The following is a 20,118-nucleotide window of genomic DNA, read 5'->3' as shown; positions in this document are numbered from 1 at the left end:
CTCTTAAGATTCTGGTACACTTGATGCGCTGCAAACACCAACTTCCGTGAACAAGCAAAATTTGTTAAGCACAGTACAGTACAAGCTTTGGAGAAACCTTTAACATATCTCACAGGACTTATGGGGTCGTGTCAAAAACTCTTTTTGAACAAAGGAAACAGTTCTTCCTTTATACAAAAATCTTTACATCACAGTTAATGACCTCCCCTCATTTTCACATGCCACTCAAGATACCATATAGTGACCACCTCCAGAAACTATGAAATGGAAATCATCTCTTCATGGCCAGCTCTGATGTGAATTGTATTTCTTTTAACGACAGGAAATATTCAGAATCCCAATTATAATGTTCTTATTGTTTTTACACCCTGTTCACAAATCAATGTAAATCATCCCTGAATGGCAAGGGATGGGAATGTAAACCTCCCACATTCCACCTCTAAGACCAAGACACACCACCCTCCCCCAGAGCATTCAATTTCTTGCAGGTTAGCAGAGCAAATTAACTCTTCAGAACACAGTGGTGTTAGTGGCGATATATTGGCATGATCAAAGAATTGGTTAATAGACAGAAAACAACAAGTAGGAATAAAGGGTTCTCTTTCAGATTGTGCCTTTGAACCAGCAGGATACTGCAGGGGTTGATGCTGGGATTGAAACTCTTCATAATAATATATTCATGACTTGAAGCAAGAAAGCAAACATACTAGAGCTAAATTTGCAGATGACACAAATAGATGGTAAGCAAGTTGCAAAAGGGATATGTAGAGTTTATAGAGGTATTGATAGTCTAAATAAGTGGGCAAAAAGTTAGCAAATGTAGCATGATATGGGAAAATGTAAAGTTGTTCACTGGAAGGAAGAACAAAAGAACCATATTATTTAAATGGAAAAAAAACTGCAGAAAGCTTCAAAATAAAGGGACGTAAGGGTACTTGTGAATGAAATACAAAGCCTACATACAGGTTTAGCAGGTAACTAAGAAGCTGAATGGAATTTTGGCTCTTATTTCAAGAGGCTGGAGAATAAGAATAGCGAAGTCTTGTTGCCACTGTGCAAGGTGCTGGTGAGACCACATCTGCAGTTCGGTGAGCAGTTTTCATTCCCTTATTTAAGTCAGGATATTATTTCATTGTGTTCAGAGGGTTCACAAGGATGATCCCTGGTATGGAGGGATTGGCTTATGAGTAAAGGTTAAATGGGTTGGGACTGCATTCAGTCGTGTTTCGAAGAATGAGAAGTCATTGTCAATGAAACGTAGAGGATTCTTGAGGGACTTGAGAAGATAAATACTGAGATCAAGTCTCACCTATGGAAATGACTAGGATTGGAGGGAATAATTTCAGAACAAAGGGGTGCTAATTTCAGACTGAGATGAGGAGGAATTTCTTCTGCGGGTTGAGAGTCCTTCTGTATATTTCTGAGAGAGATTTTTGATCAATCAGGTAATCAAAGGTTATGGGGAAAATACAGGCATGCAGACATAAGGAATATTGGATCAGTAATGATCATCTTGACTGGCAGAGCAGCCTTGAGGGGCCGAACAGCCTGTCCCTGTTCAAGACCACAAGAAATAGGAAGTCTTATGGTCTGAAGTGACATTCTGAATGAGGACTAAAGACTTGTTCTCCAGAGCTAGTTAAAGTCGTAAAGTCAGAGGTGTACAGCATGGAAACAATCCTTTCAGTCCAACTTGTCCATGCTGACCAAGCATTTTAAGCTGAATTAGTCCCATTTGCCTTCGGTTGGCCCATATCCCTCTAAACTTTTCCTATCCATTTGTGTCAATGTCTTTTAAATGTATTAATTAATTATATAGAGTTGGGCTCCAGACAAAACAGGGAGAAAGTGAGCACTGTTGATGCTGGCGATCAGTTGAAGAGTGTGGTGCTGGAAAAGCACAGCCAGTCAGGCATCATCCGAGGAGCAGGACAATCAATGTTTCGAGCGTCAATTCTCCTGCTCCTCTGATGCTGCCTGATTGGCTGTACTTTTCCAGCACCACACTCTTTGACTCCAATCAAAGCAGCTCTATTTCTTACTAAATGTTGGCATCGACCAGCAATGTGTAAAGTTGGCAAGGTTTGTCCTATGCACAAAAAAAGGATAATCAAACTCAGCCAATTAATGCATCAGTAGATTGTTCTGAAAGTATCAACAAAGTGCTGAAAGGTGTCATTGACATTGCTACTTAGTGGAATTTCGTTAACAATAATCTCAAATGATCAGCTGAGGTTCTACTGAAGCTACTCAACTGTGGAGTTTATCACATCTTGGTTTAAATGTGGACAAGGAGCTGAGCTGTTCAGGGGAAGTGAGGGGATTGCCTTTGACAGAAGTAAAAAGGGGGGCGCGGGGGGGTATTTGAACTATAGGGAGCGGCTAAGTAGGCTTGGGGCTATTTTTCCTGGAGCATTGGAGGCTGGGAGGTGACTTTAGAGGTTGATAAAATCATGAGGGGCATGGCTGAGGTGAACAGTCAAGGTCTTTTCCCCAGGGTAGGGGAGTCCAGAGCTAGAAGGCACATGTTTAGGGTGAGAGGGGAAAAGTTTAAAAGGGACCTCTGGGTTTTCACACAGGGTGGTGCATGTATGGAATGAACTGCCAGAGGAAGTGTTAGAGGCTGGTACAATTGCAACATTTTAAAAGACATCTGGATGCGTGTATGAATAGGAAAGGTTGAGAGGGATGTGGGCCAAATGCTGGCAAATGGGGCTGGGTTTATTTTGGCTATTTGATCGGCATGGAATAGTTGGCCCATGCTCTCTGACTCAAGAAGGCCATATTTGATACAGTTACAACATGAATGAATTCGAGCAAAACTGAAGTCAATGAGAATCTGCAGGAATACTCTCCATTAGGTTTGAGTCATACTCGGTACAAAGGAAGGTGTTGTAGTGTTCAGCCATCTGAGCTCCATGAAGTCTTTGCAGAGGTCCTCAGGGTAGTTCCCTCGGCCCAGCCATCTTCAACCATTTCATTAATGACCTCCCCTCCAACGTGAGGTCAGAAGTGGGGATGTTCACAAATGAATGTAAAATGTTCAGTATCATTTGTGATGACACCGATACTGAAGCAGTCAATGTCAAAATACAGCTACACATGGCCAATATCCAGCCTTGGTTTGACATGACCAATAACATTTGAGCAAGTCACTTTGGAGTCCTGTGTATAGTGGTTATGAAGATATGGGTGTACTGTACCTTTTTAAGAGAGTTAAAAGCTAGCAGAAAGACCTGACAGCACCAAGTGTGCTGAACAAGACATGTGGTTCAGTAGCTCGGATAGACGAAATAGATTCGAATTAGGCCAATCAGTTTAAATTATACCCCAAAAAGACCAAACTCCAATAAAGTTTGAATTTAGTATGTTGACAATCTTAAAAGCTAGTCTGATGCTTTGGGAATATAAGACCGGGGGAAAATTGAACAGCTGAAGGAGAACTGCCAAGCCACCAGCATCATCTGCAGACTGCCCAGAGAATAGCTCTCTTAAAGGTACCTTTATCGATCAGTGACCTGTGAAACAGAAGTCCCTCAGAAGAAGAAAAGATGACTGAGGAAAAGATGACTGGTTTTGAAAACTTTAACTTTTGGGTAAAACTTAATTGGGGTTTCTTTTGGACTAGTATTGCAAAAGGGGAAGTTAAAAGAAAGGTTAGAGGAAGGAGTTGTAAATAGTTTTTAGTTAATTATTCTCTGTTCTACTTTAAGAAATAAAGTTGTTAATTTTTACTTTAAATAGTTCTTGGCCTCTCGAATTTTCAGATTACTACACAGGATAATCCTTTTCTGTGTTGCTGTTTTAAATTAAGCAGGAGGGTTTACCCCGTGTCATAACAATAGTTTTGGTTGCCCTGCCATTGGAAGGAGATTATTAAATTGGAGAGGGTTCAGAAAAGATTTACCAGCATGTTTCTGGGACTGGAGGGTTTGGGTTATCAGGAGAGCTAGTAGGCTGGAACTTTTTCTGTGGAGCACTGGAGATTGAGGGGTTACCCTCATAAAGATTCATAAAATCAAGAGGGACATAGATAAGACTCATTGTAAAGGTATTTTACCTAGTATTGGGGAGTTCAAAACTAGTGGGCAGACTTTTAAGGGAGAGGAGAAACACTGTGACCTGGGAGGTAATTCTCTCATGCAGAAGCTAGTTCATATGTGGAATGAATCGCAGGAGGAAGTGATAGATACAGTTAGTACATTGAAAAGACATTTGGACAGGTACATGATTAGGAAAGATTGAGAGGGATACGGCCAAACACAGGCAAATGGGACTAGTTTAGTTTGGGAAACATGGTCAGCATGGATGAGTTGGAACAGAGGGTCTGTTTCTGTGCTGTATGACTCTATGGCTTTAAAAGTCTGTCTGCCACCCACAAGGGACAAGTCAGAAGTGAGATGGAATACTTCCCTGTTGCCTGGCTAGGTGTAGTTTGAATAACATTATAGCTTGATACCATCTCGGCAAAGCCAGTGTGATTGCCATCCCATCTGCCACCTTCAATGTTTACCTGCATTTACAATCCGTGCATAGTGACAACCCACCTCTAAGATCCATATGATAAATTGACCAAGTCCTCTTTTGACATTACCTTCCAAATCTGCAAACTTTACCATCTTGAAGGACAAGAGCAGAAGATAGATGAAAACATGCTGTCTCCAACTTTGCCTTCAAGCCACACACCACCCTGACTTGAAACTATATCACTGTTCCTTCATTGTCATTAGAGCAAAACCCTGCAACTCCACTCTAACAGCACTTTGTGTCTGCACACTCCAAGATGACACTGATTTAAAATGTTAGCTCATCATGCCACTCTCCAGGGCTGTTACAGGTGGTTAATAAACACTGACTTAACTAGTGATGGTCACATTTCCAGAGTTTCCCCATAAAGGGTAGCATCATCTCAGCAATTACTGTCAAGGACTTTGGAATCACATGTTTCAAGAAGATCAGCTTTTGTTTTTCTGAAGTCCATTTGAGCATTGATTCATAAGATTACCTGTTCAATCCAAGAATTAACCAAGTCTAATGTCGGGTGACACAGTGGCTCAGTAGTTAGCGCTGCTGCCTCAGTGCCAGCGATCTGGGTTTGATTCCACCCTTTGGCAAATGTCTGTGTTGTGTTTGCACATTCTCCCCGTATCTGCATGGGTTTCTTCCCACAGTCCAAAGATGTACAGATTAGACGGATTGGCCATGTTAAATTGCTCATGACGTCCAGGGATGTTCAAACGAGGTGGATTAGCCTTGTTTCATGCAAGGTTACAGAGGTAATGTGGCAGGGTGTATCTGGGTGGGATGCTCTTCGGAAGGGCAGTGTAGACTCAAAGGGCTGAATGGCCTGCTTCTACACAGTTGGGATTTTATGATCATCTGTGATTGGGTGAAACACTTTTCTGATATGACTCCAATATAAAAATATCCCGACCCAATGGTATAGATTAAAGTAGTGTTTTGGATCTTAGCATTAAAATCCTTCCAATCAAGGCCATATTTCCATTTACTTTCCTGTCCATTCACTCTACCTGCAATTTGTGGATAAGGGGTACCAGATTTAAAACCAGTGAGAAATTATTTCTCTCAAATGGTCATGAATCTTTGGAATTCTTTACCCCAGAGTGCAGTGGATGAGACACTGAATAGATTTGAGGAGAAGATAGTAATGGGTTGAAAGGTTAAGGATACCAGGCAGGAAAACTGAGTTTAGACAGAGATGTGATCAACCATGATTGCATAACATGGAGCAGGCTCAGGGCTGAGTTGCCTCCTTCTAAGGTTATCCCCCACTTATTGAACATTCACTTAATGCCAATTCACAAAAGACCTACTTTCATACCTGCTTTCGCGAACTGAAAGAGGATTTTTGCTTTTATGAACAACTGTGTACAGCGAGAGTGGCGCCAGCAAGCGTCTTTCCTGGGAACTACACTCAGCATCTCAGCATCAAGCTGCTATAGCTTTGAACTGTGTGAGCATCTGTGTGTTGTCTGGATTTATTTTGTGCATCAGTTAGCAAGGCGTGTCGTAAGGTATCAGAAAATGCCTGAGAGCTTGTAAGGCTGTTCTGCTTAATGTAAAACTGGGTGTAATTAAGCATTTTGATCATGGTCAACAAAATAGACATTGTGTGTGGGTTGAACTTGCCTGCGTCCACCATTCGTACTATTTACACGTAGAGAGAAAGAATCTTGAAAGCTGCCGAAGTTACTATTGATTCTGTTAGTAGCAGAGTGGTCTCCTTTAGTCGGCATCCAGTAATGGATAAAATGGAAAGTCTATTGCTTGACTGGATTGATGGGTGTGCAAAGCATGGTGTTCAGTTACCTTGTATTTGGGAAATCAGTCTGTCTTTTTAATAAGCTGAAACAGAAAGCTCTGGATGATGAGAATGCAAGTGTTGCAGAAGTGGAATTTCAAGGTCCTCATGGGTGATTTGATCGGTTTTTGAGGCGAGGGCAGTTTCATTACTTAAAGGTTGCGGGTCAGAGTGCTTCAGCTGATAGTGAAGCTGCTGAAAAGTTCCCAGAAGAACTGAATAAAATAATTACAGAAGATGGTTATTCGTATAAGCAAGCGTTTAACTCTAACAAAACTGGAATTTATTGGGAAAAATTGCCAAGCAAGACATTCGTTTTGATTGAAGAAAAGCCTGCTCAGGGACAAGAGGCATCGAAGGACAGGTTTATCCTAATACCTATTATTAATGCCACTGGTGGTGCTGTCCTTAGGCTCTACTGGTGTACCATTCAGAAAGTCTGAGGGCACAAAGGTGTTGATAAGAATACACTTCTGTTGTGTTTTGTTCACATCTAAGCAGTTGGAATACTCAAGTGATTTTTTTTGAGTTCATGAATGGATACTTTAATCCTTTTGTTGAAAAATACTATAGAGAAAATAACTTTGATAACAGGTGTCTTCTGATTGTTGATAACTGTGCTGCTCATCCACCTGGCATTGCTGAGTATCGCGGTAACATGAGTGTTGTGTTCTTACCGCCGAACACAATATTGCTGCAACCGTGTGACCAAGGTTGAAAAGCCACAATTGAGGCTCACTATATGCAAAATGTGATCCTTTGTATTGTAAGTGTCATTGACTGACGGACAGGACAACTCCAAAGCATCTTTGTGAGAGATCTGGAAACAGTACAATATGAAATTGGCAATCACCCACCTTGGAGATGCTCTGGACAGGCTAACAGTCTTGCTGAGAAATGGCATTTGGAGAAAACTACGTCCTGAAATAGTGAACGATTCGAAAGGCTTAGAACCAGAAACAATAAATACGGCAATCGTGACTTTGGCTAATGAGGCTGGGTTTGTGGAAGTTGACGAAGGTAATGTTGAAGAGGTTTTGGCATCCCATGGCCAAGAACTAACTCACGAAGATCTGATGAAATTGGAAGAATTGAAACCAAATGCAATAGTGAACGGCCTGAAGGTTAAGTACTTGGCTGAGATTTTCGTTCCAATTGACAGTTCTGCAATGATTGCAGAAAAGTATGACTTTAATTTTGGAAGGACACGTAGGTTTAGGGCAGGTTTGCAGGATGTTTTGAGGCCGACAAAGAACTATGTGATAGAAAAATGCGTGAGGGTAAGCAGTCAAGCATTCTGTCATATTTCAAGCCTTCCACGTCAGCCACAGCAGGCGACGAACTTAGACCTTCGACATCGATGCAGGCAGACATAGAGGAAAGTGTAGATGTTAGTGACCTGCCTGTCCTGATGAATTCAGACAATGCTGAGCTGTTAAAAGATGACCCTCTCCCTTTCTTTCCAACCCGTCAGTCTCCTGTGCCTCCCACCGCCCTAACCTCTAATGACCCTTACTTTATGTTAGTGTTCGTTTAGGTTTTGTGTGTTATTTGGTATGATTTGATAAATTATTTTCTGGGTCTGGAAACGGTCAAACATTTTTTCCCATATAAATGAAAGGTAATTGATGTTTCGCTTTATGCCAGTTTGGGTTACGAATGATTTAATAGGACTGCACTACTTTCAGATAGTGGGGTACACTTGTATTTCTTATGTTAACTTTGCTCAGTATATGAGGATACCCAGATCGCCCTCAACTTGAAGATCAAGAACAGAAACTGTCAACTGAAGTAAACAATTGCCTTCTGTTTCTGTTACATTGTTTATTTTGTACTAATACTATCTTAGCTAACGAGAACTTCTGACCATTTGTGTGCAGTTAAACGTGGTATTTGGAAAATGCAATGTGTTAGTCATGGTGGAGTCCCTGCATAATCGCGAATATTTTGCCAACTAACTGTCAAATAGAAGCTTATTGTTGTGTTTACTCAGGAAACCTGTTTGTGTCAGATGTGGTTCTTGCCTCTGACTTTCAAGATTTCAGGTTAAAGTCTCACTTTGAGACTTGCAATCTAAAAATCAAGGCTAATATTCCTGGAGTCCTGAAGGGCCACTGCAAAGTACTATCTTTTGGATGATATGTTTACCCCCCTCCAGTTGATGTGAAAAGATATTTTTAGTACTGTTTTTGACCAACAAGAGAGTTAATCCCTGTGGCCTGGCCAGTATCCCTCAGTGTACAACAAAGATGATCTGGCCATTGTCACATTGCTGAAAGCCAACTGTCGCAAGTAGCTAATAGGTTGCTGCGTTTTAAACTTTACAGAAGGGACAATGCTTAAAGTACTGCATGTGCTCTAGTATAGTGAGAAACACAAGACAAATGCTAGTACAGTAACGTCTCGACATACAAACGACCCCGTTCACGAACAAATTGGTTTACGATCAGGATTGTACGTAAAATTTTGCTTCAATGTATGTAAGAAATTCAAGGTACGAATGCAAAAAGCCCACGTGCGACCACATGGTTTCATTGTTCTGCTTTGCTACGCGCTTGTTGAACGCAAAAGCTCTCGGGCCCCGCGTGATCTCATTCGGTTAGTCTTTGGCGCGTGCGCTGTGAACAGCCGTCCAAGCATTGTTACGCTATCCGAACAATGGGAAAAATTGATTTCAGTTCGCGAACCAGGTCCCGGGACGGATTAAGTTCATAAGTCGAGGCGCTACTGTATGTCTTTTTAAAACATTCCAGAGAAGACTGGGAGTGCACGTTGATGAATTTGGGAGTAATTGCATACCCTTGTTTGTTTTTTGATAGTGTCTTTTCGAGGCCTTGGATGTAAAAACAAATTTTGACCACATTAGAAGGTCTTTGATGGTAGTGTTTTAACTACTATGCAAACTTGAATTTTTTTGAGCCGTACTTGTGTCTATGTTTGGCAAAACCTGCACTTTGGTCCAGTGCATCAGTATTGATTATAGTAAAGAATTACACAGGAATTGCAATTTGTTGATTCATTTTCAAACGATGAAATATTCAAGTTAACTGTTTCTTTGATGCCTTGTGATGTTCTACTAATTTGAGTTTGCTCATTGTCACTCTTATTGAGCAGTGTTAATCAAGTGGAAATGTTTGTTCAACTAAATGTTTACTGTGTATTGAAGAAACTATTTCAATCTGAAATTATCATTTAGTGCTACCTTTAGACCTAATTTGATCACTGAACATATTGGGCTGTGAAAAATGTTTATACTGAAAAATGCAGTGTGCAAGTTAAACAGTCAAGGAGACAATGGTGTTATTGTGTTAGGAAGAGACTTTATTAATAGTTGGAGGATTAATATTGATGGTCAATGGTGAATTTGGATACTTGAACCATTATTTAGTGGTTTCGTAAAAAGACTTTGTACATTTTTAAAGACAATTCTTGTATTCCCAATGTTTCAGCTAACTACACAGCTAAGACTGTGAAGCTGCTGGATTGACTGGAAATAACCTGAATGAGGTTTATGGCATTGTGAGTACTGAGGAGCACAGTTTGATGGAGCCTGCTGTGAGAGTGATAATGTATATAGGGTATAAACAGGCAGGGAAAGAGTTAAGTTCTGAGTTTTGTGAAACAAGTGGTTCAGCTGAGCAGGACTCTGATCAAATAAAACTTGCAGGCAAGGATGATAGGTTAACAATGTGGAAAAGCAATCATTACGTAGAGCCGCTTAACAATATTGGAGGCACTCAATATACAAGGTGAGCGAACAAGTTGAAAAGTATCCATTGTATGAATCCAGTTAACAAGATTAAAAACCTTCATTGTATAACAGTAAAGGGCTTGGTCTCTGTTATTGATACTCATTGTAATGGTTACACAATTAATATGTATGTTACCTTATCTGGATGCTCCTCCCTGTAAAATGACTACTTAGCTCATTGAGAAACTGCTATTCCAGAGAAGACCAGGAACCCATATTATCTGTGCACATGGGTGATCTTTCTCTCTCCTTTCAGGGCCTGGAATAAAGGAAGGTAAAACTACTGTGTCTCTTAATGTTTTGCTTGGACTGAAGGGGGAAACTGGACAACAAGATAAGCTATTCTGCTGATGTTCTGCTGTTTTGGAAAACATGTCTTTGAGAGTTTAGTGAGAGACCTGAAAAAATGATGGAGCGATTCTCCTCAAAACGTACTGAAGGAGCTATTCTCAATGTTTCTTAACGTTGTTTCTCAACCTCTCTTGATCAAACTGCATTTCAAGACTCCAGCAACAGCTGCATGTGTTTAGTGACAAACACCTACCCATGCTTGGAAGACTGATCATCTCAGATGGCGAGAACACAGTGTTAAGAATGCCAAGGTGATGGGTTCAATCCTAACACTGACCAAACCTGCTGCTTTCCAACCAATGGGTGGTGGGGGGCAGCTGCTTGTTGCATAGTGGTAGTGACCCTACCCCGGACCAGAACGCTTAGGTTCAAGCCTCACCTGCTCCAGAATTGCGTAATAACAATGTTTGAACAGGTTAATCAGAAAAATAGGTTAATAAGAAAGCATGTGCACATGTTGATTCTTGACTGAAAGCCGCCTTGCCTTTTTTTTTCCTTTTGAGAACTAACAATTATTGGCCTTTGCTGGAAAATGACCTATTTTGTTGGAGCTTTTTGTTCTGGACTAATCCAGGCAATTCATAGAATACCATTGTAAGGAGAAATCCGACATTGCTGATTTGTTTGCAAATGGATTCTGATAAAAGCATTGTGTTGGAAAACTCACTGGCTAATGACCCATCGCTATCTGCCAAGCCTTCTGATTAAATTTTAAACCAGTTAGGATGACTCCGTTTCATTTCTTGCCCTTGACCAATCAATGAATAGCTGTCAACTATTTTGTTGTTGAGTTGAAATTGTATTTTCATGTTTCTGCTGGCAATGAACTGTGCTCTATACACTAATAATTCCTATTAATTTCCAAATAGCTTTGTCAATATAAGACAACAGTAATGTTTATGCTACAGGTTATTAACCAAGCTCTTTGCTCAACCTGGCAGGTGTGCATTCATAGTTCATATATAGGATTGTTACATTTGATGTTATGATTATGGTGTCCAGTTTTCGTCCCATTACTCAACGAAGGATTTTGCTATATTGGAGACACTTCAGAGCAAGTTTCTTAGATCAATTCCAAAGATATGGGCCTTGTCTTATGAAGATTAAACAGGTTGGCCCAATACTCATTAGAGTTTCAAAGAAAGCTGAGATCTAATTGAGGTATGCAAGATGTTAAAGGGAATTGACAAAGCAGGATATTACTTCTTGTGGGACAATCTAGATTGAGAAGTCATAGTTTCAGGATAAGGTGGCAGATGTAAAACTGAGATGAGAAATTATTCCACCTTCAGAACAGATGACAAGGCGGCCCTAACAACAGCGAGGGCCAACCTGAGCCAGGCCATCAAAGAGCCAAAATGTGTATACGCACAGAAAACGCACCACACAGCCAGTGGTGATATACGGAGCATGTGGAAGGGCATCCAGGCCATCACCGTACACAGAACAGCATAGCCTGCTTGTGCTGGTGATGCCTCCCTCCCGATGAGTTGAACAACTTTTATGCATTGTTTCAGGCACAAAATGACATGTCAATGAAGAAGTCCACACCCCCTTTCAGAGACAAGCTGCTGTGTCTTACCATGGCCGACGTGAGGAAAATCCTAAGCAGAGTTGACCCGTGTACAGCTGCTGGACCAGACTTCATCCCTGGCAGAGTGTCAAGAGAATGCTCTGATGTACTAGCAGATGTTTGCATGGATATCTTCTTCTAGATCTCACTGAGCTGCGCCATAGTTCCAACGTGCTTCAAGGCTGCTTCAAGGTCCCTGTGCCAAAGGATTAGATTGGATTGGATTGGATTGGATTAGATTACTTAGTGTGGAAACAGGCCCTTCGGCCCAACAAGTCCACACCGACCTGCCGAAGCGCGACCCGCCGAAGCGCAACCCACCCAGACCCATTCTCCTACGTTTACACTTTCACTTAACACTACAGGCAATTTAGCATGGCCAATTCACCTAACCTGCACATCTTTGTGACTGTGGGAGGAAACCCGAGCATCCAGACACCGTGCAAACTCCACACAGTCGCCTGAGGCGGGAATTGAACCCAGGTCTCTGGCGCTTGAGGCAGCAGTGCTAGCCACTGTGCCACCGTGCTGCCCATTCCATACAGCGTGGAAACAGGCCCTTCAGCCCAGCAAGTCCACAGTGACCCTCCGAAGAGTAACCCACCCAGACCCATTTTCCTCTGATTAATGCAGCTAACATTGGACAATTTAGCATGGCCAATTCACCTCACCTGCACATCTTTGGCTTGTGGGAGGAAACTGGAGCACCCGGAGGAAACCCACGCAGACACAGGGAGAATGTGTAAAGTCCACATAGAAGTTGCCCAAGGCTGGAATCGAACCTGGGGTCCTGGTGCTATGAGGCAGCAGTGCGAGCCATTGAGTTGCCATGCCGCCCCAGGAGTCTTAAGCATCCTGTCTCAATGGCTATCACGTTGTTATGCTTACACCGATCATAGTGAAGTGCTTCAAGAGCTTTGTGATGAGACATATGAAGACCCCTGCTGTCCTTCTCACTGGGCACCCTACAGTTCGTGTATCAACCCAACTGCTCAACAGATGATGCCATTTCCAACACCCTCCATCTGGCCCTCACCCTCCATCTGGCCCTCACCCACCTGGAGAAGAAGAACACCGACGTCAGATGACTGTTTATAGACTTCAGTTCTGCATTTAACACCACCATTCCTCAGCACCTGATTGGAAAGCTGAGCCTCCTGGACCTAAAATCTCTGTGTAACTTGATCCTGGACTTCTTGACTGAAAGATCTTAGTCAGTCTGGATCAGAACAGCATGTCCAACTCCATCACACGGAGCATGCCATTTTATCCATTTTAGGCTGTGTATGATTGTGTAGTTTATGCTGTCAGTGTAGCACCTTCTATACTGTAGGAACGCTGTCTCATTTTTTTACTGTATCAGTTGTATATGGTAGAAATGATAAAAACCACTTGACTCTGGAAGAAATTATTTCTCTCCGGTCGTGAATCTGTAGAATTCGCGACTACGAGTGGATGCCAGAACACTAAGTAAAATTGAGAGAGATTTTTCTTCAGTCATGGGCTGAAGGGTTGTGGAATGTGGGTATAAAAATGGAGTTGAGGCTGAGATGAGATCAGCCATGATTGTTTGAATGGCGAAACAGGCTTGATTGGCTGAATTGCCTGCTCCTGCTCCTCGTTCATAGAATCATAGAAACCCTAAGTGTGGAAACAGGCAATCGAGTCATCACTGACCTTCGTAAGAGCATTTGACGCAGACCTAATGTCCATACTCTGTTCTTGTCACCCTGAATTTCACATGGCGAATCGGTTCAACCTTCACATCTTTGGACTGTCGGAGGGAACCCATGCAGACATTCAGGGAACATACAAGCCACCCAAGAGTTGAATTGTACTCTGGTCCCTGGCACTGTGAGACAGCAGTGCTAACCATAGTGCCACCATGCCATGTACGGTCTTATGTTATTAAATGCTGGACTTACTTAATATATCTAGAATTGTGAGGGTAATAGAGAGAGGTAGCCCCTTTGGTTACTAATGGCACTAGGTCAATAGAGCTCAAGGAATCAAGATATGGAAACATGTCGTGTGTAAATTAAATTAGCAAGAAGTCACTTAAGCAAGTACTGTGCTGGGTCCCGAACAATAACCACACAGTTGGGCAGGGTGAAAAAAGAAGAAATAGTAGCTGTCAGAAAAGCACAATGGCAACCATGGGAGATATTAATCCACTTTTTGACTAGCAAAGGTCAGTTGGAAAAATGTAGCCCATGTGAGTTGATGGAATGTTTTAAAGAGTTCCTTTGACGAGCATATTCGGATCAACTCCTGAAATCCGGTTATGTGAAACCTGACATCATGCAATGAGAGAGGATTATAATTCAAGATCTTGTAGTAAAAACATTGCTCAGTTGTCGCAGCCATAATATGATTGAACAGGACATGAAGAGGAAGTGGTCAACAAAGTATGCAGTGTTCTGAGCTTTAATTGTGCCATAAAGTACAAGAGCAAGGACAGCATGCTGACCTTGGAAAAGGTACTTGTTAGATCTCAGCTGCCACTATTTGGATGCCACTTTGAGGAGGTTGGATGCATGGGAGAGTGCACAGAAGAGGTTAATCAGGATCGTTTCAGTGATGGAAAACATCACTTTGAGAATGTATTACTGATTTTGGTTTTCACTCCTTGGAGAGAACAAAGCTAGAAGGCGCTCTGGATGTTTGCAAAATTATGAAGGAGCTGGATTGTCTTTAAAAAGATTTATTCATGAGTTATGGGCATGGTTGGCTGGATCGCTGGATCAATGTTCCTTGTCTATCCCAAAGGGCAGTTAAGTGTTTACTACATTACTGTGGGTCTGGGGCAGACCAGCAAGGGATGCCAGATTTTCTTCACTGCAGGATATGTGAGAACCAGCTAGGTTTTTACAGCAACCTTTTGTTTTCAAATGAATTCAAATATAACTGCACTACTAATCCTATGACATAGCCACCACTTCCTTTTTAGTAGACAGGTAAAAACTGTTCCAGCTGATCAGATGATCAGGAATGCAAGGATGCAGATTTCAAGAGACTTGCCAAGTAAGCAAATATGATGTGAGGGAAAAAAAACTCTGGCACAGTGTGTAGTTTTGGTCTGAAATTCTTTGTCTGAACGTGTGGTGGACCAGATTAAATTGAGGCATCGAAGAGAATGTTGGATGATTATTTGGATTAAAATTTTGTGCATGAGTATAGGAAAAGGTAGTATTGTTCTCCTAAGTTATAATGCTGCTTTGGAGAACCACTGCAGTCGTGATGTGCTATAACAATTGTGATTTCATTTTACCATAAGCTGCTTAATAAATATGCAGTTTGTACTTAGGATTGTATTTACTGAGTGTATTTTCTATCTCATGTAGGCAGTTGAATCAATCCAAGCTGAAGATGAGAGTGCAAAACTTTGCAAACGTAGAATTGAACACTTGAAAGAGCACAGCAGTGACCAAGCAGCAGCAGTTAATATGTGGAAGAAAAAGCGCATGGACCGTATGATGGTGGAACATTTGCTGCGATGTGGCTATTACAACACTGCTGTTAAACTGACCAAACAGAGTGGAATTGAGGTGAGTGGTGTTTGAAATGTCAGTGAAACTGTAAACGTTACTATGTTAAGATCAGAGTGGACAATGTCCTTGTTTGTGGTATAATTGCGCATTTGTGTATTTTGTTGAATAAGAGTTTAGCTTATTTTGAACTGTAATTAAATCTAAAAACTTGCAATATAAATGAATATTAATAACTGTTATGTGTCTTGATCCAAAAAATTTAATCTAAGTCAGGGGCTGATTGAAGATGTTGAAAGAGGTTCTCTTATTGATGTCGACAAATTGCCTGGAATAATGAAAGAATAATTTTGTATTTGCCTTCACTGAAGCATAGAGCTTTATCCATGTCGGTGCAGCTTGAGAGAGAATTGATGTAAGAGAATGTAATTCTTGAGGCAGAGATCGCAGGTGATTGAGACTTGGTCTGCTTTAGGCCACCCAGAGCAATGATCGCAATTGGGGAAATGGAGAGCAAACCTGAGAATTTGGTGAATGCAGATTTTCGGTGAGGTTGGGCAAAGGGGTGTTTTCCCCCCCCCTGTAAATAGGATACAAAGCAGTAGAGAACAGGAACGGGCCTTTTGGTCCACCATGTCTGCGCCAACTTTGATGTCATTCTAAACTAACCCCATCTGCTTGTGCATGTCCATATCCTTCTATTCGCTGCCTGATCATGTGTTTGTCTAAATGCCTCTTAAATGTTGCTTCTCCCACTTTCTCTTTCAACACTAGCCAGGCACTTAGCACGCTCTGTATACAACATCTCTTTTTCAACTTGCCCCCTCTCTTACCCAGAGTATTTGACATTTCCACTCTGACTATGTACGCTTTCCATGCCTCTAATGATTTTATGCAGTTAAGTCATAGACATATACAGCATGAATACAGAACGTTTGATCCAACTTATCTGTGCCCCTCATGACTTTATGAATGTCTAAGTTCTGTCAGCTCGCCCCTCACTATATGATGTTTTAGGGGTCTGTGTGGCTTTGCAAGACACTGAAATGAGTTATTTGGTGAATTTCTGTAAGTAGTTCACGTCTGTTCAATTCTCAAGATTTATAATAGAATACCAAATTGGTGGCGAAGATAAATGAATATACGTAAGTGAATAATTTTAACAATTAATTGAACTGACTAGTGTTATGGACAAGACCAGACATCCTCAAATTTTTTTTTTACGGTAGCCTGACGCTAACGTTTTCTTATTTTCAAGGTAGATGTAAAGTGCCATGTTCCAGATGCGATGTGGCTGGTCAAACTACTCGAGGTTAAGCAAAACACCATTTTTTAAACGCTAGTTAAAATATAAACAAAATAAGGAGGAATTTAAAACAACTAATGGGAAAACTTAATTGAATAATAGGTGCAGTGTCTATTACTAATTAACTGTTGTGGTATAGTAACATCCCATAAACACACACCTTGGCAAAAAAGCGAATTCAGACACAAATTCTAACATATCGTTCTCCAATCCCAAGGACTTTTAAATTGTTTAATCTCTTAGAGATGGTTCAAAACCTCTGCTTTACACCCTCTATTAAAAAAAAACAGGATAAGTAACCTCTTCAAGTCACAGCATCGTTGCATTAGAGTTGGCAATGCTATGGCTGTAAGATATCCCTGTTCTTCAGGGCAGGCATACCTGTTGGAAGCATTTTGTGGCTGAAAGATCTTTGACTCAGAGTCTTGGAGCTGAAGGTTGGGCTGCAATCTCTGTGCAACCTAGATTCTTTGTACCAGAACATAGTCACAGGACTTGGGAGAAGATCTTCTGATTTGATCAGGGACTGAGTGTGAGGCAGAACAGGGACTGTGAGGACAGGAATATCTGGCTCTGCAGTTGTTCATTAGATTTAAGGTTCTCTTGCCTGGTTCAGATACAGTTGCAGAGTGATGGTGAAATGATGGTAATAGAAGCAATTCAAGAACGAATGCAGTAGTTGAAGGGGACAACGTACTGGAAGGATGTGACACCGTCCCTTTGCAGTAAAGAGCAACAGTTAAGGCAGTGGTGTTGCCTGGCTGATGCAGCATTCGGGAGGTCTGCTCAAGCCTGGAAAGGAACTTACACTTCTTGGTGGTCCAGGAAGGTACTAATGACATAGAACTAGGACAGAGCAAGAAGGCAGGAAATGCAAGAGAAATGCATCTGATCTGCTAGCACCTGTGGAGAGAAGCAGAGTTAATCTTTGAAGACTTCCATGACTATATATAACTCAACGGAGTTGGAAAATTATGGTATTTAGGCTGCTGTTGGGATTTTGGGGGGGGTGCCAGGGGAAACTAGTGGAACAGAATATGAGCATGCCCAGAACAAAAGAACTAGAGAGTGTTAATGGTGATAAAACAATGATAAAAATGCAAAATAGCAGTAAATGATAGGTGTAAAAAGGGAAAATGGATCTATTGTGCTGACAGCAAATTGAAGACATAGGTTGTCATAGGGGGAGAAGGTGGCAGGGAATGTGTCAGAGGTTGTGTTCTGAAGATGTGGATTTGAATAAGAAGTTGAAGTTGAGAAGTACCTCAGTTAAAAATGTGTTCTTCCACCTCTTTATGGAGCTTTGTTTGAACAGGCCCAAGACAAGAATGTGAACCTAGCAGCAAAGTGGTTTATTAAAATATACGACTGGAAGTTGTGTCAATTTTGTAGACACAGCAGAAATGTTCCACAAAGCAGTCTTCAGCACTTCGGGTTTTCTTTCAGATTTCCAGTTTTTTTTGGTAACTAGGAAAGAGTTTCTGCACAAAGAATATGAGGAATTAAGCACACTCCTTTATTTCACTGTCTTGGGCCCCAACATATCTTCCAAGTGAAGCAGCGATTTTCTTGTACTTTTAATCTTGTCTACTGTATTCGCTCACAATTCATTCTCCTTCAATTTGGCATGGTTAAACACCCTGGAATGCACCAATAGTCAAGATTACATTTTGAATATTACAAAAAGACACAAATGAAAGCTCTGTATCTGGGTGCATGAGGCATTCATAACTAAGTAAATGAATTGATGATGTGAGGTAGGGCATGTGATATATATAAATGTAATATCATTTAGTTTGTCTATTCAAATTGGAACTAGCGGCCTATAGGTTGTGTGTGTCTGGGTTTAATGATTAATATTTACATTATTTCTATATTCATGATGATGTTGTTTATCAAACAGTCAGAGAGGAAGTGTATAGATCGATGAACAAAGTAAATGTTGCAGTGTATTAGGGCTTCAGATCGAAGATTCTGAATTAGTTGTTCTGAGCCTGGGGAAAACACCCATAGCTTGGCAAGTTTTGAGAAGATTTGATAGCTTGATAAACACAGCAATTGGGCAGTTCTGCTGATATCTTAGCTAAAGCTGGATACATAAATCAGTTTCTCCTGACCAAGTGTGGTAGTTTAGGACTATGAAGCAAATGGTTACCTCACTGTAAGGAATTTAGTTTAAAAGTTAGTGTATTTGGTTAAAACCCTAAAACGATTACATTGAGCCAGAAAAAATCTCTCTCTGAACTCAGTTTTATCATGAATCAGGGAAGAGGTTATCAGAACTTCTTGACCAGGAATTGAAGCCACAGCTAAGTCAGACCATATGTAAGACAGAGAAAGGAGTTCTGGTTTTATGATTGAGTATAATGTGATGATATTGTGATTCACAATATCACAATGTTTTGTGATGTATACGAACTGTTTTCTTATGGTAATCACCTGTTTATTGTTAAACCTGAATTATGTTTCAGTGAAATGCCACCTCATTAAACCAAAACCTTTATCAAGCCAAATTTGAGTATGGCATCTGATTTGTTCAGTAATGACTTCAGCTAGGACCATAAGAATACTACATATTGAAGTAAATAAATATGATCTGACTATCAATACGCTGACATGGCTGCAGGATGACAAAGACTGTGTCCTTTTTAGGACAATAAAGTAAATTATGAAGCTAGCTAAAGGTAGAAGAGCAGCCCAGTTAATCAAAATGGCATTTATTGAGCAGTTGAGAACTTTGGGCGATTAGATGTAGAATCTGTTTGGATGGAGACAGGAATAGAAATGGCCAGAAGTCCCGAGTGGGAGTGTCCCTCTAACAGTAACCGCAAAGCAGGATGAAGTGTACAAGAACTCTTAGGAGCTTGTGGCAGTGGGACAGCAATAATCATGGATAACTTCAGTGTGTGTATAAATTTGGAAAACAGATGAGCATTTATGGCTCAGATGAGTTCATCGAAGGCTTTTATGAACTTTCTTTTAGCGTAGCATATTTTGGAATTGACCAAAGAGAAGCTTATGTTAGTGTTCCTATTGTAACAAGGCTAATTAATTACCTTGGAAGTAAGGCACCTCCTTGGTAAAAGCAACCACAATATGTTTTGAATTTTACATCCAGTTTGGAAAGGTGAAGATTGGGTCCAAGACGAGTATTTTAAAATTGCAAGAAGAGCAATTACGTAGGCAGTGCTGAGCTGTCTGAAGTGAATTGGCAAATGAGGCTTGTGGTTATGATCAAACCTTGGGTGAGGTTTCTCAGTTTGATTGCTAATGTTTTACCCCAAATGTTAAGCTCCTGATTTGAAGATAGGTGAATTGACTCTCCTC

At 41.0% G+C, this 20,118-nt stretch overlaps 1 protein-coding gene across 1 annotated transcript in view; it reads left to right on the top strand.

Moving 5' to 3' along the window:
• Positions 1-20,118, top strand: part of maea (macrophage erythroblast attacher, E3 ubiquitin ligase) — a 146,984-nt gene that overhangs the window by 40,813 nt on the left and 86,053 nt on the right. Inside the window, exon 3 of the mRNA XM_087991136.1 lies at positions 15,342-15,545. Within this exon, the coding sequence (XP_087847262.1) occupies positions 15,342-15,545 (204 nt within the window). The remainder of the gene's footprint in view (positions 1-15,341; positions 15,546-20,118) is intronic.

The sequence above is a fragment of the Chiloscyllium plagiosum genome, unplaced genomic scaffold, assembly GCF_037043375.1.
Source record: "Chiloscyllium plagiosum isolate Xiang-an unplaced genomic scaffold, Cpla_swu_hap1 HiC_scaffold_1, whole genome shotgun sequence".
Lineage (NCBI taxonomy): Eukaryota > Metazoa > Chordata > Chondrichthyes > Orectolobiformes > Hemiscylliidae > Chiloscyllium > Chiloscyllium plagiosum.
This window is presented reverse-complemented; position numbering and strand designations above follow the sequence as displayed.